We start from the raw sequence: 27700 nt of genomic DNA on the forward strand, positions 1-27700 counted from the left end.
CACATTAAACAAATTGTAGTTTTCAAAATGATAAAACTAGCTATAATCAGACCTGTCCCTGAAAATCCAGAGCATTTGAGCTCCATAGGTCTACTGAACTCTGATGGCAGATGAAAAGAGCCTAAAGTCTCTCAGTCATTGGCAAATTGTGGAGTGGGGCTAACAGGGGGAGAAGAAAAGATGGTCTAGGGTTGCCACCTAACACTGTAGCCTCTTGCTCATTTTACCATCCAACTCATACAGAATGAGTCAACACCTGCTCCTCTGCACTCAAAAAAGTTAAAAATGGAGTTGCAATAGAATAAATCCTAATGAGGAATCAAGGAACCAATTGAGAATTGAAGAGAATCTATCCTGATTTCCAAAACTTGTTCTACCTCTAAATAAGGGTCTGCATGGGAAAGAGAAGTGAGGCCACATACATGCAAAGATGCTATTCAAAATAATTCACAAATGGTATGGCCTTTTATATCAATATAGACATCAGCATTTAAGTGAAAAATTCAAATATATTCCTTTTTTGTTATTTTATTTTAATTTATAATATACTTATATTTCCTTTTTTTTAATTTAATGGTGTGACATTAGTGAATAAAATTACATAGGTTTCAGGTGTACGATTCTATAATACATCACCTGTAGATTGTATTGTATGTTCACCACCCTAAGTCAAGTCTCCTTCCATCACCTTTTATCCCCCTTACACATTCTCCTGCCTTTCCTCACCCCTTTTCCCTTTGGTAATCACGATACTGTTGTCTGTGTATATGAGGGTTTTGGGGGGTTTTTTTTGCTTAATCTCTTCACCTTTTTCACCCAGCCCCACAACTCCCCTCCTCCCTGACAACTGTCAGTCTGTTATCTATGGGTCTGTTTCTATTTTGTTAGTTTATTTTATTAGATTCCACATATATGTGAAGTCATATGATACCTGTCTTCTCTGACAGACTTATTTCACTTAGAATAATACTCTCCAGGTCCATCTGATTGATTTACTTTTTATATGTTGAACTACCCTGGGATTCCTGGCATAAAGCATATAAGTTAATGATATATAATCTATTTTTTGTTTTGCTGGATTTGATTTGTTAGCAATTTGTTAAGGATTTTCACCTCTATGTTCATAAAAGATATTATTCTCAGTTGTTTTCTTCTTTGATGTTTTTATCAGGATTTTATATCAGGGTAATGCTGGCCTAATAAAATGACTTAGAAAATGTTCCACCTGTTTTTCTTGTTGGGAGATGTTTGATTAAAAGCTCAATCTATTTACTTATTATGAATCTATTCAGATTCTCCATTGGTTCCTTAGTCAGTTTTGGCACTTTACGTTTTTCTAGGAACTTGAAAAACATTTCATCTAGGTTATCTAATTTATTGGTATACAATTATAATACTTTTTTTTTAATTTCTGAAAGGTTGGTAGCAAGGTCCCCTCTTTGCTTCTCATTTTAATTATATGTGTATTTTTTCTTATCATTATAGCTAAAGGTTTATTAATTTCCTAGATCTTTCAAAGAAATAACTTCTGGTTTTGTTGCTCTTTATTGTTTTTCTATTCTCTATTTCATTGACCTTTTTTGTAAATTTTTATCATTTTCTCCCACTCATAGCTTTGGGTTTGTGCTTATTTTTCTTCTTACTTAAGATATAAAGTTAGGTTATCAATTTGAAATGTGTCTTCTTTTTTATTTCTTTAAATTTTTTTTATTTTTAAATCACATTTATTCTATTACAGTTGTCTCCATTTTTCCCACTTTGCCCTCCTCCACCCATCCTGCCCTGCTCCCTCTTCCCACAGTCAATTCCCACTCTGTTGTCCATGTCAACATACATGTTCTTTGTCTAGCTCCTTCTTCTTCTTTCCACCATTGTCCTCCTTCCCCTTCCCCTCTGGTCACTTTCAGTCTGCTCCATGTTTCCATGCCTGTGGTTTATTTTATTCATTAGTTTATTTTGTTGAATAGATTCCACTTATAGGTGAGATCATATTGTATTTGCCTTTCACCAACTGGCTTATTTCACTTAGCATATTTTCCAGTTTCATTCATGTTGTCACAAAATCTAGAAGTTCCTTCCTTCTCTCTTTTTTTTAATGCAGATTTTTTAAATGCATATTTATTTATTTTTTAAATGTCAAAATCCATTATAAAATATTAAAAAATTTAAATCCATTATAAAGTCTTAGCAATTAAAACAACATGACACCAGCACAGAAATAATCGAGTAGATAAATGAAATACAATGAGCATTCTAGAAACAAACATATATATCTGTCGAACAATGTAATATATGATTCATCTGATATTTCAAATCAATGGGGAAAATAAGGCTTATACAACAAAAAAGATGATGGACCACTATTACTTGAAATAAAACAAATATAGAGCCCTATTTTATACATTATACAAAAAATATTCAGGTGAGTTAAAAATCAATATGTAAAATCTAAAGAGTTTTAGGAGAAAATACAAAATAATAATTTTCTTACCCTGAAGTAAAATATTCAAACCCAGAAGCTATAAAGTAAAATATTGACAATATGACTATATTAAACATTTAAAACTATATAATAAAATACAGATTTAAAAAAGTTAAAGGAGAAGTAATAGAATAGGAAAGTATTTGCACCACATCTAAAAAAGGGTTAATTGTTTTTTTAGGGGAAAAAATTCTACAAAATTTAGTCAAAAATAGATAAAGAATATAAAAAAGTCATTTAAAGCTTTTTAAAAAATAACAGAAATAGGCAAGAAATATACAAAAACAGGTTTAGTTTCAAGAAATAAAGGAACAATTAAAATAACATTGTCACAACCAGATTAATACATATTAAAAATATTGGTAATATCAAGTATTAATGACTGTGAAAGGAACTATGTATTCAGACTCTTTTTCTTCACCTTCTTAAAGCAGTCCCTTTAGCATATTTTGCAATGCTGGTTTGGTGGAGGTGTAGTCTTTTAGCCTTTGTCTGGGAAACTCCTTATTTTGCCTTCCATTTTAATTGAGAGCCTTGCTGGATAGAGCAGCCTTGGTTGCAGGCCTTTGCTTTTCATGACTTGGAATATTTCTTGCCATTCCCTTCTGGCTTGCAATGTTTCTGTTGAGAAGTCAGGCGCTAGCTGTATTGGGGCTCCCTTATATATTACTACCTCTTTCTCCCTTGCTTACTTTAGTATTCTCTGTTTGTCTTTGATATTTGCCATTTTAATGATGATGTGTCTTGGAGTGGGCCTCATTGGGTTCCTCTTGAATGGGACCTTCTGTGCTTCAGGGACTTGTATGACTTTCTCTCCTCCAATTAGGGAAGTTTTCCATCATGACTTTTTCAAACAGGTTCTCTATCCATTCTTCCTCTTATTCTCCTTCTCCTTCAGGTATCCCTATTATATGGATATTATTACGTTTCAGGTTGTCCTGCATATCCCTAAATGGCTCTTCATTCTTTTTGAGTGTTTTTTTCATTCTCTTGCTCTTTCTGGGAGGTTTTTTCTACCGTATCCTCCAGCACATTGATTTGGTCCTCAGCTTCATCGAGCCTGCTTTTGATTCTTTCTACTGTGTTTTTCAATTCAGAAATTGTATTCCTCATTTCCTCTTGTCTCTTATTGATAGTTCCTAAGTCCTTTTTCATGTGGGTATAGTTTGCAGTAAGCCTCATAGTTTCTCTGTCGTTTTCTGTAATTCTCTCTGGGCTCATTGAGCTCATTGAGCTTCCTTAGAACTGTTGTTTTAAACTCAATATCTGATAGTTTACTTGCCTCTATTTCATTTAGTTCTCTTTCTGGGGATTCCTCCTTTTCCTTCAACTGAGGGGTGTTTCTTTTTTTTCCCCTTATGTGTGAGACTTCTTTTTTGCTTCTGCTTCTTAAATTGCTCTGTCTTGATTTCCTGACTTTGTGGTGTGAACTTCTATGGTAGAAGACTGTTTTTTCTTTTCCTTTGTGGATCTGCCTCTGATGATGTCAGATGTTGACCCTGTCTGACCTTAGGCAGGATGTTCAAGACTTCCAGGAATCTGCTGTCTGTGGCTGTCTCCTTCAGCTGTTAATCTAGTGACTCTGCACTCAGCAGGCCAGCTTAGACATCACAGAGGGAGCAGAGTCCCTCCTGGGGGCGGTATTATTGGGTCTTCTCAGTCTGCTGCTGCTCAGAGGAGTGGTCTGTCTGAGCCAGATGGCTGCTGCCATATGCAGAAGGAGTCAGCACCAGGATCCTACCAGCCACTCTCTACATTCTCTTCCCAAAACTTTTATCTCCATTCTCTCCTCAAGTGTCTCTAGACCACTCTGCACCCCCTTTAGCCAGTGATGCACTATCTGTGACTGCAACTCTGTACTCAGCAGCCAGGCCTTAGCACTACCAAGCCAGGGCAGAGTCCTTCCTGGGAGTGGTGTTATTGGGTGGTCTCAGACTGTTGCCGCTCAGGGATGTGTTCTGCCTGAGCAAGATGGCTGCTGCCATATGGGGGATGAGTCAGCACCGGGATCCTGCTAGCTACACTCTCTGTTCTTTCCCCAAAGCCTCCTTCCCCAGTCTGTCCTCAGGTGTCTCTAGCCCACTCTCCCCCACTTCTTTGCTGGAGACCATGGTAAGTGGCTGCAAATAAATTTTATGTGTTGGCTCTTTGAATGGCTCTTTGTGTTTCCCCCTACCTGTCTCTGGCAGAGAGCAACCCTTCCACTTTTCACAGCTGGCTGTTAATCTGTGTACGTTTTGGGCTCTGGTGCTGTAGGGCGGTGATCCCCACTTATGGTTTAAACCCCACTCTCCTCAGGGGGATCCAACTGGCTGTTTTAATATCCTTCTGGTGCTGCCACCCATGAGCATCCCACCCGCCTTCACGAGTCTCTACCTCTCTCCTTATCAGTTAGGTTGTGCTAAAGCTGGTTCCTCTGTCTTTCTGAGGTTTAAAAGTTAAAAGGCTCCTCCCTTGCTATTGTTCAGTTGTTTGTTCCAGGTGATTTCTCCGCAATTTAGTTGTAATTCCTGATTGGCCCTGGGAGGAGGTCAGTGTGACTTCCACTCACTTCTCCACCATCTTGATTCTCTGTATCTTCTTTTTTAAACCAGGCATTCACTACTATAAATTTATCTGTAATTGTTACCTTCATTCTATTCCATTAGTTTTGGTATACTTTTTTTAAAAAGATTTTCATTTATTTATTTTAAGAGAGAGTGGAAAGGAGCAAGAAAAGGAAGAAGAGAACCATTGATGTGCAGGAGAAGCATCGATTGGTTGCCTCTTGCAAGACCCCAACCAGGAAACTGGCCTGCAACCCAGGAATGTGCCCTATCGAAAAATTGAATTGACAAACTTTTGGTTTACAGCACAATGCCCAACCCACTTAGCCACACCAGTCAGGGCTAATTTATTTTTAATTTTCATTTTTCTCTGTTTTCTAATTTCCCTTGTGGTTTTTCTTCAGCCCGTTAATTGTTTAAGACTGTGTTAATTTCCATTTTTTTCCAGTTTTCCTTCTATCATTATTTTCTTCCTTCATTTCTTGTGTTTGGAGAAAATACGTTAGATGATTTCAGTCTTTTTAAACTTACTGAGATAATATTTGTGCCCTTACAAAGCTCTATCTAAGAGAATGTATCATGTGTACTTGAGAAGAGTGTGTATTCTGCTGTTTTGGGTGTAGTGTTCTACATATATGTGTCTGTTAGATTAATTGGTTTATAGCATTAAGTCCTCTGTGTCCTCCTTGTTCCTCTGTCTAGATCCATTACTAGAAATGAGCTCTTGTAAGTCTCTAACTATTATATTAGAACTATTTCTTTATTCAAATCTGTCAGTGCACTTAATATATTTGGGGGCTCCAGTAAATATATGTTTACAAGTGTTATACCTCACTTTTTACCCTTTTATCAACATGTCGTATAATGCCCTTGTCTCTTGTATTAATTTTTGTCTGATATTAAATATAGTCAGCCTACCTCTCTTTTGATTACTATTTTTATAAGTTATATTTTCCATGTATTTCAAACCATGTGGACTTTGGATTTGAAGTATGGTTTGCAATATATTTGGGTTACATATTTTATTACACATTTGCCAACCTCTGTCTTTATCCATTTCTTTTTAAAGTGATTTATGATGAAAAGGACTTCTTCAACTTGAATCTATTTTCTATATGCCTTATACCTTTCCTTAAAATTCCTCCTAAATTGCTTTCTTTTTGTGCTTATTTTTTCTAGTGTACCATCTTGATTTCTTTCTCATGTTCTTTTCTTTATTTTTAAAATTATTTTTAGCAGCTATTTTGGGGATTACAATTAACATCCCTAACTTATAATAATTTAGTTTGAATGATATCAACTTAGGTTCAGTAATATACAAAACTGTTGCTTTAAACCTTCATTTTACCCCTCTTTACATTATCATAAAAAAATTATCTTTCTGTATTGCTTGTTAGTTAACGTAGAGTTATAGTTACTATTTTACACATTTCTTTTTTTAAGTCACATAAGAATTAAAAAGGGGAATTATAACCCCCAAATGCAATAATACAGGCTTTTGTACTTACCTAGGTGGTTACCTTTACCTGTGTTCTTCATGTTTCCTTGAATACCTGTCTAGTAATTCAGGCTAAAGGATTCCCTTAACATTTCTTGTATGAGAGGCCTGCTAGCAACAAACTCCCTCAACTCTTGTTTATTTAGAATGTCTTTTAATTTCTCCTTCATTATTGAAGGACAGTGTTTCTGTATATATGACTTGGTGGACAATTTTTACATTTCAGCACTTTAATATGTATTCATATTGCCTTTTGGCCTCCATGGTTTCTCTTGAGAGATCTTCTTTAATCTTACTGAGGATCTTGCTGGTTTTAAGGTTCTTTCTTTTGTTGGGCTCTTGTTGGGTTTCAGGAACTGTAGCTTCACCAACAGGCAAGAGGGCCCCAAGGCTGGAGCTAAGCAATGAGGCCTTGGGAAAGTAAGCCACTGATGAGATAAAACCTGTTCCCCTGGCAGGGTGCCTCCCTCACATCACCTTGCTTGGCCCCAGAGGATGGCTGGTTAATCAGTGATGGATAAGACCCCTCGATGGCAGGGGCAACCTGACAGGCACAGTCACATGGAGGCTATTAGGAAAGGACTTGGGGGATACGGCAAAGGCGCAAAAGACCCTCACCCCTCTTCTTTGTCATGGCCAGAGTTCTCATTCTATCTGAAAGAAATCTCCTTATTTCTCGGCTGGTCTGCTCTACCCACTTGGCTCAGGCTTGAACATTACTAGACGTTCATACAGCCCTAAACCGGATTGGACGGCCCCAGGGGAAATCAGGCCTAGAAATAAACTACACTCCTTGAAGCATGCTTTATTTGTCCCTCAAGCTATGATAACCAGCTCATGCTGGGAAGGAAATTTACATTATTCATGGACACTGACCCTAAACCATTCGGCACTCTTATGTTAACTCCTCTCAGACCCATACAAGTTGGTGTGTTTCCTGCCATTTGTCTTTTTCAAAACATCACCTATCCTCTGTAAACATTAACATACTGATGTAATGAGATTACCTGTACATTCCCGCTACCTATCCCCCACTGATAACCCTTTCTTTTTTTTTAATTTTATTTTAATTTTTTTCAAATACATTTGTCTCTGCCAACCCCCCACCACTTTCCCTTGCCCCCTCCCTCCTTCCCTCCCTCAGCTCTTCCCCTTTGGTTTTGTCCATGAGTCCTTGCTATACGTTCCTTGACTGTCCCCTTCCCTTCCTTGTCCCCGCCCCCCCTTCCCTCTTGTCTCTGTTGATTTCTTTTCCTTTCAGTGTTGCTGGTCTTAAATTCCTTGCATCTTTGTATTGTTTTTTAGGTTCCACTTATAGGTGAGATCATATGGTATTTGTCTTTCGCCCCCTGGTTTACTTCGCTTAGCATAATGGTCTCCAGTTCCATTCATGCTGTCGCGAAGTTTAGTAGTTCTTTTTTTTCTTTCTGCTGCGTAGTATTCCATTGTGTATATGTACCATAATTTTTTGATCCAATCATCTGCTGATGGGCATTTAGGTTGCTTCCAACACTTGGCTATTGGAAATTGTGCTGCAATGAACATTGGGGTGCATAGGTTCTTTTGTGCTCAATGGCTCAATAAAAGCCATTGAGCACAAGGGCTCAGGGCATTTCCCATTAGAGGGAATCACCATCCCCTTTCCTTGACAGGCAACTGGTGTCTGGAACAATTCTTTCATCCATGGCAAATTGGGGGATTTTGTGAGCCAGCGTCCCCTAAAACTTCTGACAATTTGATTATAATACATTGGGTGTGGAACTCTTTGAGTTTATCCCTCTTTAATTTCATTGTACTTCTTGAATGTGTAAATTAATATCTAGAATCATATTTAGGAAGTTTGGGGCCATTATTTTATTTTTTGAAATATTATTTCTGTCCCTTTCCCTGTCTCTTTTCCTTCTAGGACTACTATTTTACTTCTGTCATTATGCTTAATGGTGTCCTATAGGTCTTTAGGCTCTGCTTGTCGACATTCTTTTTTTCTTTCAGCTCCTCAGACTGAATCATTTCAACTGTCCAGATTCTTCTGCCTGCTCAAATCTGCTGTTCATTCTTTGTAGTGAATTTAAAATTTTAGTAATTTTCCCTTTGAGGTCCATAATTCTTTGATTCCTTTTCATAACTTTTGTCATTTTATTGGTATTCTTTATTTGTTCTTACATAATTCTTCTAATTTCCTTTAGTTCTTTGTGCATGTTCTCCATTAGGTTTTTGAGCATACTTAAAAGAGTTGATTTAAATTGTTTGTCTAGTAAACCAATGTCTGGGCTATCTCAAGGATGAATGCTGTCAATTTTTTTTTTTCCTAGTGAATGGGGAACTCACTTCTATACTTAGCCAGGTCACGTACACTTCTGTCTTACTTTACCTCTTGCTTTTCAAGAGTCCTAAAATCAGCCAGAGGTACCAGCCTACTGACTACTCAGGTATTTTCTGAGCATGTGTTCAGCCCTTGGCATGCATATTGCTCCCTAAATTCTAGGATTTATACTCCATGTTCCTTCAAAACCCGTATTATCCCTTGTATTTTCCTTTTTGCCTTTCTCATTCTCAAGTATTTGGGGTTAGAGTTGTGTGCTGCTTGCCCATCAACACTCCTTGCCCCCATGGCCATGGATAGTATATGTCTTTAAATGATATTAATTGAGCCCCACCCAGGAAGCCGTTCTAGCCCTAGAGGTTTGCCATTGTTTTGCCTAGAGGGGCAAAACAATGGCAAACCTCTGTATTTGCCTGTCAGGAGACCACCAGACAAGTAAAAATGCACAGCAGTTATTTTTTTTAGAACAAGTGTCTGTTCATGTCCTTTTGCTCATTTTTAATTGGATTTTTTGTCTTCCTGGTGTGGAGTCATGGGAGTTCTTCATATATTTTGGAGCTCAGACTCTTGTCTGAGTTATCATTGGCAAATATATTTTCTCATATGATTGGTTCCCTTTTCATTTTGCTGATGTTTTCTGTATGGTCCTGCTCTGGCCCAGCAAATCGCACCTAGAACATGTGTCTTTTCCTTACTGACCCTGCTGAACTGGGAAGAGAGGAATGGTAGGAGGAGGGTAAGCACAATGATATGATGCTTGCTTCAAATTTAGGGGCCTCTTTGTCAAGTAACTCACTGGTTTCTGTAAGTTTTTTTATTAAATCATAGAGTTCCAGAGAAGTTAATTCTCTCAGTTTTTCCTAGTTGAATGGTTGCTTCAGTGGAGGGACTAATTCTAGGAGAAGCCCTAATTCACCATTTCTCATGCTATGACTCATGATGAAAGCTTTTTAACTATAGATTCAGTTTCATTAATAGTTGTAGGACTATTAAACTAAAGTATTTCTTCCTGAATGAGTTTTGATAGTTTATTTCTTTCAAGGAATCGGTCCATTTTGTCTACATTTTCAAATTTATATGCATAGAACTGTTCATTTTATTCCCTGTTACCCTTTTAATGTTTGTAAGGTCTGTAGTAATTGTCCCCCTATTCATATCTGATATTGTTAACTTCTGTTTTCTACAGTTTTCGTCATTGTGGGTGTAGCTTTATCAATTTTCTTAATCTTTCAGAAAACCAACTTTAATTGTTATGTGTTAGAGTTTTTTTTATTTATTGTTTTCAATTACAGGTGTCCCACCTTTTTCCCCATTGCTCAACCCTACCCTGTCACCCACCACTCCCACAGCCAATATGTCCCCCATTGTCCTTGCCCATGAGTCCTCTATACACACTCCTTTGTTTGCCATTTCCCCTTCTTTTCCCCGTTATCCCCTCTTCCCTCCATCTGGTCACTGTCAGTTTGTTCTTTATTTCTAAGTCTCTGGTTCTATTTTGCTCGTTTGCTTGTTTTGTTGATTAAGTTCCAATTATACCAATCACATGGTAGTTTTCTTTCCCACCCAGCTTAATTCACTTAGCATAATGATCTCCAATTTCATTCATGCTTTTGCAAAGGATAGGACTTCCTTCTTTATGCTGCATAGTATTCCATTGTGTAAATGTACTAGTTTTTTGACCCACTCATTTACTCTTGGGCATTTAGGTTATTTCCAGCACTTAGCTATTGTAAGTAACACTGCTATGAACATTTGAGTGCATACGTTCTTCTGAATTGGTGTTTCAGGATTCATAGTGTATAACCCCCACAGTGGAATTGCTGGGTCAAAAAGCAGTTCCATTTTTAGTTTTTGGAGGAAATTCCAAAATGTTTTCCACAGTGGCTGCACCAGTCTGCATTCCCACCTACAGTGAACTAGGCTTCCTTCTTCTCCACAACCTCACTATCTCTCACTATCTGTGGATGGCCATTCTGACCAGTGTGAAGTGGTATCTCATTGTGGTTTTCATCTGCATCTCTCTAATGGTTAGTAAGGCTGAGCATCCTTTCATCTGCCTATGGGTCCTCTGTATGTCCTCCATGGAAAAGTTTTCTCCATGCTGGTGTTTTCTTTAGCCATGTGGAAGATTTTTAGTTTGATGTAGTCCCATTTGTTTATTCTTTCCTTTATATTCCTTGACCTAGGGGATGTATCAGTAAAAATATTGCTGTGTTGGATATCTGAAATTTTCCTGCCTATGTTTTCCTTTAGGACTTTTATGGTATTGCATCTTATATTTAAATCTTTTATCCATTTTCATTTTATTTTTGTGTATGGTGTAAGTTGGGGGTGTAGTTTCATTTTTATGCATGTGCTCACCAGTATCTTCCAGCACCATTTATTGAAGAGGCTACTTTTACTCCATATTACATCCCTGCCCTGTTTGTAAAATATTAATGGACTGTATTGACATGGGTGTATTTCTGGGATCTCTAGCCTGTTCCATGTGTCTGTGTTCTTCTGCAGTACCAAACTGTTTTGATTACAGTGGCCTTGTAATATAGTTTGATATCAGGTACTGTGATCCCTCTTATTTTGTTGTTCTTTCTCAAAATCACTGAGGCTATTTAGGGTCATTTGTGTTCCCATATAAATGTTTTAAATGTTCTATCTTTGTGAAATATGTCATTGGTATTTTTATAGGGATTGTGTTGAGTCTATAGATTGGTTTGGGTAGTGTGGACATTTTAATGATGTCAGTTCTTCCAACTGATGAACATAGTGTATGCTTCCTTATTTGTGTCTTTCTTCATTTCTGTCTTCAGTGTTGTATAGTTTTCTGAGTAAAACTCTTATAGTTCTTTGGTTATGTTTATTCCAAGTATTTTATTTTTCTTGTTGCTATAGTAAATGGGATTTTTTTCCCAAAATTCTTTTTCTGATATTTCATCATTAGTGTACAAAAATGCCATCAATTTCTGAATGTTGACTTTGCATCCCGCCATTTTGCCAATTTCATTTATTAGGCTGAGTAGCTTTTTTTGTGGAGTCTACAGGGTTCTCTATGTATACTATCATGTCATCTGCAAATAGTGACAGCCTTACTTCCTCCTTTGCAATTTGGATATCTTTTATTTCATTTTCTTCTCTGATTGCTGTGGTTAGGACTTCCAATACTATATCAAATAAAAGTGGTGAAAATGGACACCCTTGTCTTGGTCCTGATATTAATGGGAAAGCATTTAGTTTTTGCCTGTTGAGTATGATGTTGGCTGTAAGTTTCTTGCATATGGCCTTCATTATGTTGAGGGATCCTACGCCTACTACCCCTTTGCTAAATTTTTTATCATAAGTGGGTGCTGTACTTTATCAAATGCATTTCAAGCACCTATTGATATGATCATGTGGTTTTTGTATTATGTGGTATACTACATTTATTGATTTGAGCATATTTTACCATCCTTGCATCCCCGGAATGAATTCCACTTGATCATGGTGCATAATGATTTTAATATATTGTGCTAGATCTGGTTTGCCAACACTTTGTTGAGGATTTTAGCATCTATATTTGTCACTCATATTAGTGTGTAGTTTTCTTTCTTTGTTGTGTCTTTGCCTGTTTTTGGAAATAAGATAATATTGGCCTCATAAAAAAGAATTTTGGGGGTCTTTCCTATTCTTGGATCTTTTGAAATAGTTTGAGAAGAATCAGGGGTAGCTCTTCTCTAAATCTCTGGTAAAATTCTTCTGTGAAGCTATCTGACCCAGGGCATTTGTGTGCAGGGAATTTCTTGATTACTGCATGAATTTCATTAGCTGTTATCAATCTATTCAGGCTTTCTGCTTCTTAGTGACTCAGTTTTGGAGGATTATATGCTTCCAGAAATTTGTCCAATTCACCCACACTTTCAAATTTCTTAGAATATAGTTGTTCATAGTAATTTTTTATTATCCTTTGTATTTCTCTAATATCAGTTGTAATCCTGCCTCTTCCATTTCTGATTTTATATTTTTGGCTTCTCTCTCTCTCTCTCTCTCTTCCCCCCTCCCTCTCTACCTCCCTCCCTCCCTCCCCCCCGTCCTTCCTCTCCTCTCCCCGCTCCCAAGTCTGATTTAAGGCTTGTCAATTTTATTTTCTCAAAGATCCAGCTTCTGTATTTATTGATCCTTTAAATTGTTCTCTTAATCTCTATGTCATTTAATTCTGCTCTGACCTTTATTATTTCTTTCCTTCTACTCTCTCTGGGCCCTGTTTATTTTGTTCCTCTAGTTTTTTTTAGATGTAGGGTTAGGTTGCTATTTGAAGTGTTTCTATCTTTTTTAGATAGGCCTTCATTGGGCCCTGTTTATTTTGTTCCTCTAGTTTTTTTTAGATGTAGGGTTAGGTTGCTATTTGAAGTGTTTCTATCTTTTTTAGATAGGCCTTCATTGCTACGAACTTTCCTCTAAGTACTGCATTCACATTGTCCTGTAAGTGTTTGGTGTTGTGTGTTCATTTGTTTCCAGAAACTTTTTGATTTCTTCCTTGAGCTCAATGTTTACCCATTCATTGATTAATAACAATGTTCTGTCTCTATGAATTTGACTATTTTTGAGTTTTTTCCTTGAGGTTGGTTTCCAATGATAAGGCATTGTGATCTGAGAAAGTACTTACCATGATTTCAATTTTCTTCAATTTTTTGAGGCTTGTTTTGTATCCTATCATGTGACCTATCTTTGAAAATGTTCCATGTGCATTTGAAAGGAATGTATATTTTGTTTCTTTGTGGTGAAAGGACCTGTCTGTATCAGTTAAGCCCATTTGCTCTAACATGTTGTTCAATGCCAAAATGTTCTTGTGGATTCTTTGTTTGGAAGATCTGTCCATTGTTGACAGTGGGGTGCTAAAATCCCCTACTATAAGTATGTTGCTATCTATATCTTTCTTGAAGCCCTCGAAGATTTTCCTTATGTATTTCGGTGTTCCTATCCTGAGTGCATATATGTTTACAATGGTTATGGCTTCCTGATGGATTTTTCCCTTTACAATTATGAAATGACCTTTCTTGTGTCTTTTCATAGCCTCTGTTTTGAAATCTATTCTGTCTGATATAAGTATTGCTACCCCAGCTTTTTTTTTTTCCTGTCCAATTCCTTGGAATATATATTTTTCAACCCTTCACTTTCAGTCTGTGTAGTAGGCTTTTTGTTCATAGTTGGGTCTCTTGTAGACAGCATATATGTGGGTCATGTTTAGTTATCCATTCAGCTACCCTATGCCTTTTGATTGGAGCTTTTAATCCATTTACATTTAGTGTTACTACTGCAAGGTACTTACTCATTGCCATGTTTTCCTTTTGTACCTGTGTTCCTCTCTCTCTCACTCTGTACCTTCATCTTCTAAAAGCAGTCCCATTAGCATTTCTTGCAGTGCTGGTTTGGAGAATGTGTATTCTTTTAGCTTCCTTTGTATGTGAAACTCCTTATTTCACCCTCCATTTTAAATGGCAGCCTTGCTGGGTAAGGTAGTTTTGGTTGCAGGCCTTTGCTTTTCATTACTTGGAACATTTCTTGCCATTCCCTTCTGGCTTGTGTTGTTTCTGTTGAGAAGTCCGCTGCTAGCCTTATTGGAGCTCCCTTATATGTTACTGTTTCTCCCTTGCTGGTTTTAACATTCTCCCTTTGTTTTTAAAATCTGGCATTTCAATTATGTTGTATGTTGGAGTGGGCCTCATTGGGTTCCTCTTGAATCAGACCCTTTGTTCTTCCTGAACATATGTGGCTTTTCCTCTCTCCAGGTTATGGATGTTTTATGTCATTTTTTTAAAACAGATTTTCTATCCCTTGCTCCTTTTCTTCTCCTTCTGGTATTCCTATAATTTGAATGTTGTTATGGTTCATGATGCCCTGAAGTTCCCTTATGCTATTCTCATAGTTTTTGAGTCCTTTTTCATGCTGTTGATCTACCTAAGTATTCCTTTCTACCTTGTCTTCCAGTTCCCTGCTTCAGTCCCCTACTTTATGCAGCCTAGTTTTAATTCCTTTAAGTGTATTTTTTATTTCAGACATATTCTTCATTTCTTCCTGGTTCCTATTTATATTTTCTGTTTATTTTTTCATATTGTTGCAGTTCCCACTCAGTTACCTGTAGTTGTCACTTAATTCCCTGGACATTCTTATAACCATTTTTTAAATTCTATGTCAGATAGACTGCTTGCCTCAATTTCATTTATAGCTCTTTTACTGGGGATTCTTCCATGTCTTTTGATTAGAGGTTCTTTCTTTGTCTCCCCATTTTAGATCACTCTTTTCATCTTTTTCTGCATCTCAGGATTCTCTGCTTTGCCTGCCTGTCTTCATGGGTTGTACTTCTTTGGTAGGAGTTCTGTGGGACTCAGTGGTTGTCTCTTTGATCTCCTTGACTGGATCCTCTAGGGTTACCCTTTATTCCATTTGTCTGGGCTATCATGTTGTACTTGGAATTGTTGGTGGATTCTCCCCTCCAGTGAACTTACCGGTAGTCACAACTCTCACATTCTCTTGAATGCTGTTGTACAGGTGTTGTCTAACAAAGCAGTATTACCAAACAACCAAACCTCCACTTGCAAAAAGAACTCCCCCATCACATCAGCAATCTCAATGGCAATTGAGCAAAGATTAATAAATGTGAACTGAGATTATAAATATCATAAGATATTGCAAAGGGAATATGAGATGATTAAAAGAAGGGAAAATGTTTTTGAGAAGGAAGAAGTAGGAGAATTAATAAGAGTAGAGATAAAACCTAGGTGAAGAAAGGGAGAGAACAAATTTTACAATGTTAGTAAAACACAGAATGGCAATGGGAACAATGGGATAAAAAAAAGAAAGGAAGAATATACTATGAGGTTTGAAGTAAAATTGACAAGGTATTGGACCAACAGGAGCAAAATTGAAGAAAAACCACAGCAGAGTTAATAGCAGTGGCAGCTGAATGAAGTTTAATAATGGTGGAACACAAGTAAGAATATTGTACAAATGAGAAAAGTGAATATGACTACAGTAAAGAAAAATGATTTTGAGAGGATGAGGGAAGCAAACTCATAAGATTAAGGAATAAAAACCAGACAGAGAGAGGGGGGAGAATGAAATAAAATTCCTCACTCAGCCGATCCAGGGAGCAGGGGAAGATGAAGTGGAATGAGACTGGGGGGGAATAAGAATACTCTTATATAAGAATGTGATTTTAAAGCACAAACAAATAGTGAACATATAAGAGTTCCATTTTAGAAGTACAGCAATAAATGTGGTATTTCGCCAAACTAGCCACTGTTTATAAAATGTAGAAAGGAAATAACACTTTTGTAGAAGGGAAAAAGAATGTAAGCTGACTTAAGAAAAAAGAGTGCTTATGCGAGGTTAGATGGAGGAGAAATAGCATGAGTAAGGGATAGGAACATGGCGTAATGTGAGAGAAAATAAACATTACAACAACACTAATAAAGCACAGGAAGATGGCGAAATGAATTAAGACCAGGGAATGGTGCTATGTGGGATTTGGAATAATAATGATTAAATATATACAATCTGAATAAAAAGAATAAAGAGTAAAAGACCAGAAGTAATGATTATTTGGAATATGAGTGAAGTGAAAGAAGAAAATTTACAATGTAATATAAAAGGGAGCAAAAAAAACCAGACAAAAACAAAAACAATTAAAAAATGAAAAGAAGAAAGAAAAAACACACACAAGAGGGGCAAGATGGCTGAGGAGTTACTGGAAGTCGCACTGACCTCCTCTCAGGACCAATCTGGAATTACAGCTAAATTGTGGAGAAATCATCTGGATCAAACAATTGACCAATAGCAAGAGAGAAGCCTTATAACCTCAGACAGAAGAATCGGCTTCAGCACAACCTGACTGGTAAGGAGTACAGCGGAGACTCAAGAAGACTCGCTGGGCACCCACAGGCAACAGTGCCAGAGGGATAGTAAATAGCCAGTTGAATCCCCCTGAGAAGATTGGGGTCTAAACCATAAGTGGGGATCGCCAGCCCACAGCACCAGAGCCCAAAAAGTACACAGATTGTAGCCAGCTGCAAAAAGTGGCAGGGTTCTCCTTGCCACAGATGGGTGGCTAGAGATGCCAAGAGCTGTTTCAAGGACCAAGGAATACATTTTTATTGGCAGCCACTTGCCTTCAGCTCTGGCAAAGGTAGGGGCAGAGTGGGCTAGAGATGCCTAAGGGTAGACAGGATGCAGGCTTTGGGGAGAGAATTCAGAGAGTGATGCTGGGATACTGGTGCTGAGTCATCCCCCATACAGCAGCCCCCTTCAAGCTAAGGCAGACCACTCCCCTCTGAGCAGCCTGAAGGGAAACAATATCCCTAAACCCAGGATGGATTCTGCCCCACCCTGTGGTGCTTAAGCCTGACTGCTGAGAGCAGAATGACTAAATTAACAATCGAAAGAGACAGCCACAGACAGTAGATTTCTGGAAGTCTCAAGCATACTACCTAAGGTCAGATGGGGTCAACATCTGATTCAACAGACGCGAACCCAGAAAGAAAAAACAGCGGTAAATACTAGAGACTACCAAGGTGAAATCCACTGTGGTCTTCCCCATCATTTGCAATATTTTCTTTACTACATAGCTTTTTAATGTTCATTTCTGGTGCATCAAGTCAATGCATATTAAGTCATTAGGTTTTATACTAATAGTTTTATTTCTCTCCTTTCTTATAAAAGTCTTAATTTCTTTACAGTCTTGTTAATAATGATTCATTTGCATTGACAGTGGGAAAGCCCGGGGAGCTGTTTTTGTGGATGTGGGTTTGTTTCTTGGGCTTTGTGATTTTATTCTGGCAGGACCTGCACAAAAACACACAAGAAAAGATGGGCAGAGTGACCTTCAATCAACCAGCTAGAGGGAAGGAACCACCAAATAACACCAAACAACAATCAAAACCCAATTATTTCCAGAGAGCCCACCTAAATGACATAAAAGGCATTCAGAGAGCAGCAAGTTCAGGAGATCAAGGAGACTGCACCACTGAATCTCACATGTCTCCTACTATAGAAGATCATACCACAAAGTAAGGAAGTCAAAACAGATCAATTTAAGAAGCAGAAGCAAAAAAGTAGAGTCTCACAAATAAAGGGAAGACAAAGAAACAACCCACAGTTGAAAGGAAAGGAGAAATCCTCAGAAAGAGTACTAAATGAAAGAGAGGCAAGTTAACTGTCAGATACTGAGTTCAAAACAATGGTACTAAGGAAGTTCAATGAGCTCAGTGAACTCAGGGAGAGTTACCAAAAACTACAGGGAAACTATGAGAAACCTATTGCAAAGTATGTCAGCATGAAAAAGAACATAGTAATTATCAACAAGAGGTAAGAAAATGAAGAATACAATTTCTGAATTGAGGAACATTGTAGAAGGAATCAAAGGCAGGCTAGATGAAACAGAGGATCAAATCAGTGAGCTGGAGGATAAGGTAGAAAAAAACTCCCAGAAAGAGTGACAAAATGAAAAAAGACTCAAAAAGAATGAAGAAGGTGTTTAGGGATATATAGGACAACCTGAAGCATAACACTATATAATAGGGGTAGCAGAAGAAGAAGAAGAGCAAGGGATAAAAAACCTACTTAAAAAAGTATTGATGGAAAATGTCCCTAATTTGAGGAGCAAAAATGTCATACAAGTCCAGGAAGCGCAGAGGGTCCCATTCAAGAGGAACCCAAAGAGGCCCACTCCAAGACACATCATCATTAGAATGGCAAATATTGAAGACACAGAGAATTGCAAAGGCAACAAAGGAGAAACAGGAAGTGACATACAAGGGACCCCTATAAGGCTAGCAGCTGACTTCTCAACAGAAACACTACAAGCCAGAAGGAATGCAAAACAAATATTCCAAGTAATGAAAAGCAAAGGCCTGCAACCAAGACTGCTCTGCCCAGCAAGGCTCAATGGAAGGCAAAATAAAGAATTCCCCCAACAAAAGAAGACTAAAAGAATATACCTCCACCAAGCCAGCACTGCAAGATATGTTAAAAGGACTGCTTTAAGAAGATGAAGAAAAAGAGTGAGAAAGAGAGGAACACAGGTACAAAGGGAAAAAATTAATAAGTACCTATCAATAATAACTTTAAATGTAAATGGATTAAATACCCCAATCAAAAGACATAGCATATCCAAATGGATAACAGAAAATGACCCACACATATGCTACCTACAAGAGACCCACCTCAGAACAAAGGACCTACACAGACTGAAAGTCAAGGGATGGAAAAACATATTTCATGCAAATGGACAGGAAAGAAAAGCAGGGGTAGCAATACTTATATCTGACAAAATAGATTTCAAAGCAAAGGCCATAAAAAGAGACCCAGAGGGACACTTCATAATATTCAAATACTTGATGGAAGAATCCATCAAGAAGACATAAACATTGTAAACCTATATGCACCCAATGTAGGAGCACCCAAATATATAAGGAAAATCTTGGAGGATTGAGAAAGACATAGACAGCAAACACTGACAGTAGGGATTTTAACACGTCACTGTCAAGAATAGATAGATCTTCCAAACAAAATATCAACAAGGATATTGAGGAACTGAATGACATGTTAGGTAAACTGGGCTTGACTGATATATATTTGCAATCTTTTATCTCAAAAAAGCAAAATACACATTCTTTTTTAATGCACATGGAACACTTTCAAATATAAACCACATGATAGGACACAAAACAAGCCTCAACAAATTCAAGAAAGTTGAAATCATAGCACACATTTTCTAGGACCACAGGGCTTGAAACCAGAAACCAGGCTAAGGGAAAATTTCAAAAACATTCAAACTCATGGAGACTGAAAAGCATACTATAAAACAATGAATGCGTCAATAATGAGATCAAAGAAGAAATCAAAAAGTTTCTGGAAACAAATGAAATGAACACACAACAGTCTAAAACCTATGGCAGTCCTGAGAGGGAAGTTCATAGCATTACAGGTCTATCTAAAAAAAGATAGAAACATTTCAAATAAACAACCTAACCCTAGACCTTCATGACTGGATGAACAATAACAGACAATGCCCAGAGCAAGTAGAAGGAAAGAAATAATCGAGATCAAAGCAGAATTGAATGACACAGAGACTAAAAGAACAATTCAAAGGATCAACCAATCCAGGAGGTGGTTCTTTGAAAAGATAAACAATATCGACAAGCTTTTAAGCAGACTCATCAAAAAAGAACAGGAGAGGCCCCAGTTATATAAAATCAGAAGTGGAAGAGGAGAAATAACAACTCATACCACAGAAATACAAAGAATTGTAAGAAATTACTATGAGCAACTATATGCTAAGAAATTTGAAAACGTGGGTGAAATGGAAAAATTTCTAGAAAAATATAACCATCCAACACTGAATGAAGAAGAATCAGAAAGCCTGAACAGACCAATGAATGAAAAAGAATCAGAAAGCCTGAACAGGTATGGTGAAATGGGAGCAGTAATCAAAAAACTCCTGGCACACAAAAGCCCTGGACTGGATGGTTTCACAGGAGAATTTTACAAAACATTTAAGAAAGAGCTAACCCCTGCCCTTCTCAGACTATTCCAGGAAATCCAAGAACAGAGAATACCCCTAAACTCTTGTTATGAAGCCAGCATCATCCTAATCCCAAAACCAGATAAAGACACAACCAAGAAAGAAAAACTACAAGCCAATATTGCTGATGAACATAGATGCTAAAATCCTCAACAAAATATCGTCAAACCACATCCAGCAATACATTAAAAAGATCATCCAGCATGATCAAGTGGGATTCATCCCAGGAATGCAAAGATGGTTCAATATTTGCAAATCAATAAACGTGATACATCACATAAACAAAAGGGAAGACAAAAACCACATGATCATCTCAATAGATGCGGAAAAAGCATTTGATAAGGTACAGCACCCATTTATGATAAAAACACTCAGCAGAGTGGTAATAAAGGGGGCATACCTCAACATAATAAAGGCCATATATGAAAAACCCACAGCCAACATTGTACTCAACGAGCATAAACTAAAAGCTTTCCCACTAATATCGGGAACAAGATAAGCACGTCCCCTCTCACCATTTCTATTCAACATAGTATTTGGATGTCCTAGCCACAGCAATCAGACAAGGAGAAAAAAATTAAAGGCATCCAAATTGGAATAGAGAAAGTAAAACTGTCATTGTTTGCAGATGACATGATACTATACATTGATAAACTCATAGACTCAACCAAAAAATTACTTGATCTAATAAGTAAATTTGGCAAAACAGCAAGATACAAAGTCAGTATTCAGAAATCAAAGGCATTTTTGTACACCAAAAATGAAATATCAGAAGCAGAAATCAGGGATAAAATCCCCTTTGCTCTAACAACAAGAAAAATAAGGTACCTAGGAATAAACTTAACCATGGAGGTAAAAGACCTGTACTCAAAAAACTACACAACACTGAAGAAAGAAATTAAGGAAGACACAAATAAATGGCAGTATATACCGTGTTCATGGATTGGAAAAATTAACATCATCAAAATGTCCCTTCTACCCAAAGCAATTTATAGATTCAACACAATCCCTATTAAAATACCAATGACGTATTTCTCAGACATAGAACAAACACTTCAAAAATTTATATGGAACCATAAATGACCCCGAATAGCTGCAGCAATTTTGAGTAAGAAAAACAAAGTTGGAAAGATCACATTACCTGACATCAAACTATGTTACAAGGCCACTGTAATCAAAACAGTCTGGTACTGGCATAAGAACAGACATACAGATCAATGGAACAGAATAGAGAGCCCAGAAATAAACCCATGTCAACCCATGTCTCTATGGTCAATTAATATTCATCAAAGAATGCAGAAGCATAAAATGGATTAAAAATATCCTCTTCAAGAAATAGTGTTGGGAGAGCTGGACAGCTCCATGCAAAAAATTGAAATTTGACCACCAACTTACACCATACACAAAAATAAACTCAAGATGGATAAAAGACTTAATGTAAGCCACAACACCGTAAAAGTCCTAGAGAAGAACATGGGCAGGAAACTCTCAGATATCACACGCAGCAATATTTTCACCAATATGTTCCCTAGAACAAGGGACATAAAGGAAAGAATAAACAATTGGGACTTCATCTAAATAAGAAGCTTCTGCATGACTAAAGAAAACATCGGCAAAATGAAAAGGGGGCCAACCATATGGGAAAATATATTTGCCAATGATACCTCAAACAGGGGTTTGATCTCCAAAATACATAAAGAACTCACAGTCTCCACTCCAGGAAGACAATCAATACAGTTAAAAAATGGGCAAAGGACCTGATCAGACGCTTCTCCAAGGAGGACATACACAGGGCCCAGAGACATATGAAAGGATGCTCAGCATCACTAGCCATCGTAGAAATGCAAATTAAAACCACAATGAGATACCACTTCACACCTGTCAGAATGGCCATCATAAACAGAACAACAAACAACAGGTGCTGGCGAGGCTGTGGAGAAAAGGGAACCCTAGTACACTGTTTATGGGAGTGCAGACTGGTGCAGCCACTGTGGAAAACAGTTTGGAATTTCCTCAAAAAGCTAAAAATGGAACTGCCTTTTGACCCAGCAATTTCATTGCTGGGATTATACCATAAGAATCCCAAAACACCAGTTCAAAAGAACCTATGCACCCCAATGTTCATAGCAGCACAATTTACATCTAAGTGCTGGAAGCAATCTAAGTGCCCATCAGTAAATGAGTGGACCAAAAAACTATGGTACATTTACACAATGGAATACTCTGCAGCAGAAAGAAAGAAAGAACTACTAAACTTCACAACAGCGTGGATGGAACTGGAGAGCATTATGCTAAGTGAAATAAGCCAGACATCTCAATATCTCAGACATCTTGGTGAAAGACAAATACCATATGATCTCACCTCTAAGTGGAACCTAGCCAGCAAAGCAAGCAGGCAAGTAAAATATTACTAGCAACATTGAAAAAAAGAAGAAACTGACAGGGACAGGAGGGAGGGAGGGAGGAGGGTTGGAGGGAGTGGTAGGGGGATGGTTAGATCAAGAAATAGGTGTGAAGGACCCATGGTCGCAGCCAACGTGGGGAAGGATTGAGGTGGGGAAGTGGCAGTGGATGGGGTAGGGGAGAGTGGTGTCGGGTAAATGGAGACAAATGTATTAGAACAATAAAAAGAAATTTTTTTAATGATAAAAATAAACATTTATTCACAAAAAAGAAATAGCCCACATAGTGTGAAATAGAATATAGATTCACATTTTTCTTTTATATAAATAAGAAGAAAACTTGTCAATTTTTAATAAACAGATGTATAGATGTATGCAAAATATATTTCAATGTCCAAAATGACAAATTCAGAATTTCTCCATGTTTTGTAGCTTGACTTCATTGTTGTATGACTAATTTGGTTCTACAGCATGTTCTCATATTATACTGTCTTATATGCATTTCCTAAACTTGCCATTTTTGAAGCATCCATGCCTTTGTCAGTAATTTCCTTAATTCCTGAAACATGCATTGTCAGTTTGACCACCTAACAAAATTTAACTTAATAATATAAAATACATAACAACTGCCCCATTTGTGAACATCTCATTTCTTATACATACCTCTGGCATAGCACCTGCTATGTGTACTGCATTTAAGAATTTACATCTTTGCCTCCCTCTCAGAATGTAAGCTCCTTGATAACAGGAAGAGTTGTTTTCATTCATCTTTCTATCTCCAGCAGAATCCAAGTATCAAGTGATATCTCAGTAAACATATACTGAACAATATTTTATCTATATATAAAGCAGGGTACAGAGTAGCAGTGTATCTTAATTTTCCAGAATAAATTCTATAGTTAGCACAGTAAGACCTAGTTTACATATGTCTCTTCAATGGTACTCTATTCTGATTACTTCAGTTTGAACTGAAATATGTTGTTACAGGAACCAGTAACATTCAAAGATGTTATTGTGGAATTCACCCAGGAGGAGTGGCAATTACTGGACACTGCTCAGAGGACTCTGTACAGGGAAGTGATGCAGGAGAACTATGGTCACCTAGTCTCAGTGGGTGAGAAAAACGCCCCCCTCTGGAACTCCCAGTAGATTGCATTTTCTTTCCCAGTTGTGAAACATGTAAGTTTGAATATTTGCTCTGTTTCAGGGGTCAAAGTTGCTGAATCCATTTTGGGTACCAGAAAAAATATTTGTGTCTCCACCCTCCCAATTGAAAGAATCTAAATATGCCAAGTCTAGTTAGACCTTCATTGTTCTGCTCTGACAATTGTACTTTTTGTCTTTCAGAGTCCCCCAATTCCAAGCAATTTGTATTTTCCTTATTTCTATTAATAGGTTATTGTGTGAATAAGCCAAATGCAGTTTTCAAGTTGAAACAGGGAAAGGAGCCCTGGATATTAGAAGTAGAATATCCACATGGGGACTACCCTGGTGAGTAAAGAAGTATAGCCCTTGTTATTATTAGTGAGGTTGTTGGTATATTTTGCCTTTGGAAATATTTTTCAGGAGTCTTCATTTAAACGCCCTATGTGTTTGGAAATGAATGAGGACACTTGATAGGCATATGCAAGCAACATAAATGACACCTCCAATTTTCATTCTCTCCACTGAAATTTTCCCCTATGCTCAACATTTTTATAGGTTTACCTCTTTTCCCTATACACTAACCTTGACTTAAACTTTTGTCTTTTTTTCCAAGAATTTCCAGTTAGTCTCTACCATCAAAGTATGCAACTATAATCCTAAAGTGTTTATAAGTCTGACTTTTTTTCAAATGCCATTTTTCTCCTTTTATTAATAACAAAATGTTTCACTATTTTCTGCCCCAGCTTTAACTTCCTATTCTCTTTAAACTCTAAATTAGATTATAAATCATTATGCCTTTCATCAATTTTATTATTTCAGAGTTGATACTCTTTTGGATGGTGTTTGTCTTTTACACAAAGTACTGACTATCCTTCTTAAAATAACACTAAGGTTAAAAAAAAAAGGTCATCTCACTTTGCTCCCTTAAATGTTTTTCAGATATTTTCTGACTTGTGTGCTCATGTGCAGAAACAATGCCTGGTATATATTGATTATTCACTAGATGTTTGTTGAAAGATTCAGTTTTCAGTTAACAAGAGACAGACGTCTCTTTTCTGGCTATTTTATGCCCTTTATAGTAACTTCTGCAATGGCTTACGTACCTTCTTTTGGCTTCTAGACCAAAGCTTCATTTTCTAGGCTGAGAACTCCTAATATTGATATCTTCAGCATTTTTCTCTTATTTGTATTCTGGTTACATATTTTACCATTTTACAGAATAGTTCTACTGATCTAAATTCCTTCTTTCTCAGGGTCAAAAACTAATTTTTAATTTAAATCCTTGCAGGAGTTATGTAATGCTGCAAACTTATACTAACTCACTATTACAAAGCACAGTTAATTTTCTGTCAATAACTAATCTGGCCCCTTCTTGCCTACTGCATCTCATTTCGCCTTGTGGCCCTCAAACACATGCTAATCATCACCTCATTGATCTCTTAACTGTCTTTCATAAATAGAATCTTATTTCATGTGTATTCATGTTAACTTTGCACAGGTCCCTATCAAATAATTTTTATGTTCCCCTACAAATGCTATGAACCTCCAATCCCAAGTCTCTGCTCATAACCTTTGACTGACTTTTAAGCATTTAAACATGAATGCATATCAAGGTCAGTAAAGGTTCTAGAATAATGTTGAATAACTAATCTTTAAAGACCATGTAGTAAATTGAACCAGAGATTTAGGAGCTAAGATGAAAGTAAAAAAAAACCATTGTTGAGTCATAGTAACATCACTTTGGAGATGCAGTATATGGTGGTCAGGATTGAACATCCTAGGTGCTGTACCTGGGCATTCATCATGTTATATGGATGACTTGCATTATGCTTTTTAAAACTCTTCCCTTATGGACATATGTTCCTGGGTCCTCTGTCCCAGTTAAAATTAAGCCAACTAAATCTAGAGTGAAAGCCTAAGCTATAGGGCTGTTCCTCAAAACATGAGGACATTCATGTTCTGAAAAAGTCACTTAAGTGTTGATAACTAGGTTGTTGTGTATGGGTAAAGAAGAAATAAAGTAGAACTTTATACTTTGCTAACTACTAGGAATCCTAACACAATAAATTAGGTGTGAGCAGATAAAAGACCTATAATTTTAGCTCATGTATCCAATTTAATCTTCGTCCTGATATTTCCAGTGAACATAGTTGTCTACTAATTTTTCTTACCACCCTACTTACTACTCATTGTCCTTAATGGACTCACTGCCCTCTCTATGAATCTCATATTCCTGTTCAGCAACACTTTAAATAGTTTTTGTTCTCTGCTCCCAGTGTGGTTTGGTTTTGTCTTAACTTTCTCCTCCAAGTTTTTAAGGTCATATTTGTAAACTATAGAGGCATTTGGGTTTAGAAGCACATTCCTTCCCATTTCTGCTATAGCAGTTTTTAGTGTTTGTTATTTTTTTTATACACCAATGAAATAAATGAAATTTGCATTTGAGAGTTTCTTAATTTGTGGACATTGACCTGAAGCCTAAGAATCAACCCTATCCTACAACTATAGTAATGTGTTAAGATTTATGTCGTATCAAATTTTTTTATTCGTTTGTAGACCTATGGAATATTCATGACCTAAGAGCAAGATACCAAGAAAGCCAAGCTCAGAATTCAAGGTAAATTCAAAGTTCAATTTTAAGATTTGAAGTTGTATAAGAAAGGATCTTGATGAGAGTACTGTAATTGGGAGAGCACTAGTTAGTACTTAATGTGAAAAAAATTAACATTGATCAAATTCCAAACAATATAATGCAAATAGGAAAGCCCTTTATCATAATGGATAAGGAGATTCAAATATTGAAGCAGTCTTCTGAGTCTTCAGAATTACACAATAAGGGAGACTTTATTATACAAAGTAAAGTTTGGGCAGTTGAATGAGAGACCCTTTGAATATAATGCAAGTGAAGATTCCTTCTACCACAATGTATATCAGAGAGCACTCACAGTGGAGAAACCCTATGAATCTAATGAATATAGGAAAATCTGTAGAAACCAGTTCTTTTGTTGGCGGTGAGAATGGCACCAGGTGTTAGAGTAATGGAATCAGATTAGAACTTTCTTCAGCAACCTCCGTTCTTGAGTTATGGCTCAGAAAGAATTTAGAGACAAGACTCAATCTAAAGACAATATTTATTTAAAAAGTCACAGAGATAACAGAGACAAACCTTAAGAGAAATGGGGTCAGGAAACAAGTTACAGAGGCAAAAGAAGGGTACTTGGAGCTTAGGAGAGAGGAAGGTAAAGGTAATGCCTGGGGAAAATAAGAAGCAGGGAGGGGGGGAATGGCACAGGCATGCTCCTTAGAGGGAGCCTAGCTGGGTCCTCCCCCTTGAGGGTATTTTTCTGAAGGTCACAAGGGAGGATTCCAATAGAATATTCATCAGCTTCCTAAGTGTGTCCCTGCAAGGTTGCGGTCTCCACTGATTGGTCAGCACCAGGGCCGGAGGTCATTAGTAAATGCCTCTGGTCCTGATGTCAGCCATGGCATCACTTTTCTAGTTTTGCTGCTTTTCTTGGCCTGGAGCTGAAACACAACTGAGGTCTAGGTGTTATTACTAAGGGTTAATGCTTAAGGGAGTGGTTATAAAAGACCTGTATGTGATTTGCATGAGGCCACTCTTTGGCCCCTAGTTCTTCCTTCAGGGGGATCTACCACATGCCCACTAATATGCCAGAGGAGGAAAAGTGAGGGAAGGGTCAGAGCTACATGACCAGCAATATGAAAGGTCAGGGAGTCTAAACTGCATGACC

The 27700-nt window shown here is 37.3% G+C and overlaps 1 protein-coding gene across 2 annotated transcripts in view; it reads left to right on the top strand.

The window, feature by feature from the left end:
- Positions 1–27700, top strand: part of ZNF25 (zinc finger protein 25) — a 47986-nt gene that overhangs the window by 15909 nt on the left and 4377 nt on the right. The window contains exons 3-5 of one of the 2 annotated variants that reach the window (XR_008529418.1): positions 23790–23981; positions 24198–24293; positions 26505–26627. Coding sequence is in view for 1 of the 2 variants with exons in the window: in XM_054576848.1 (XP_054432823.1) it covers positions 23790–23916; positions 24198–24293; positions 26505–26565 (284 nt within the window). In the remaining variant the exon portion in view is untranslated. Of the gene's footprint in view, positions 1–23789; positions 23982–24197; positions 24294–26504; positions 26628–27700 lie in introns of those variants that run through there. The other variant, XM_054576848.1, reaches the window with a different exon arrangement.

The sequence above is a fragment of the Pteronotus mesoamericanus genome, unplaced genomic scaffold, assembly GCF_021234165.1.
Source record: "Pteronotus mesoamericanus isolate MK-2021 breed Mesoamerican mustached bat unplaced genomic scaffold, CSHL_Meso_final contig_35, whole genome shotgun sequence".
NCBI lineage: Eukaryota > Metazoa > Chordata > Mammalia > Chiroptera > Mormoopidae > Pteronotus > Pteronotus mesoamericanus.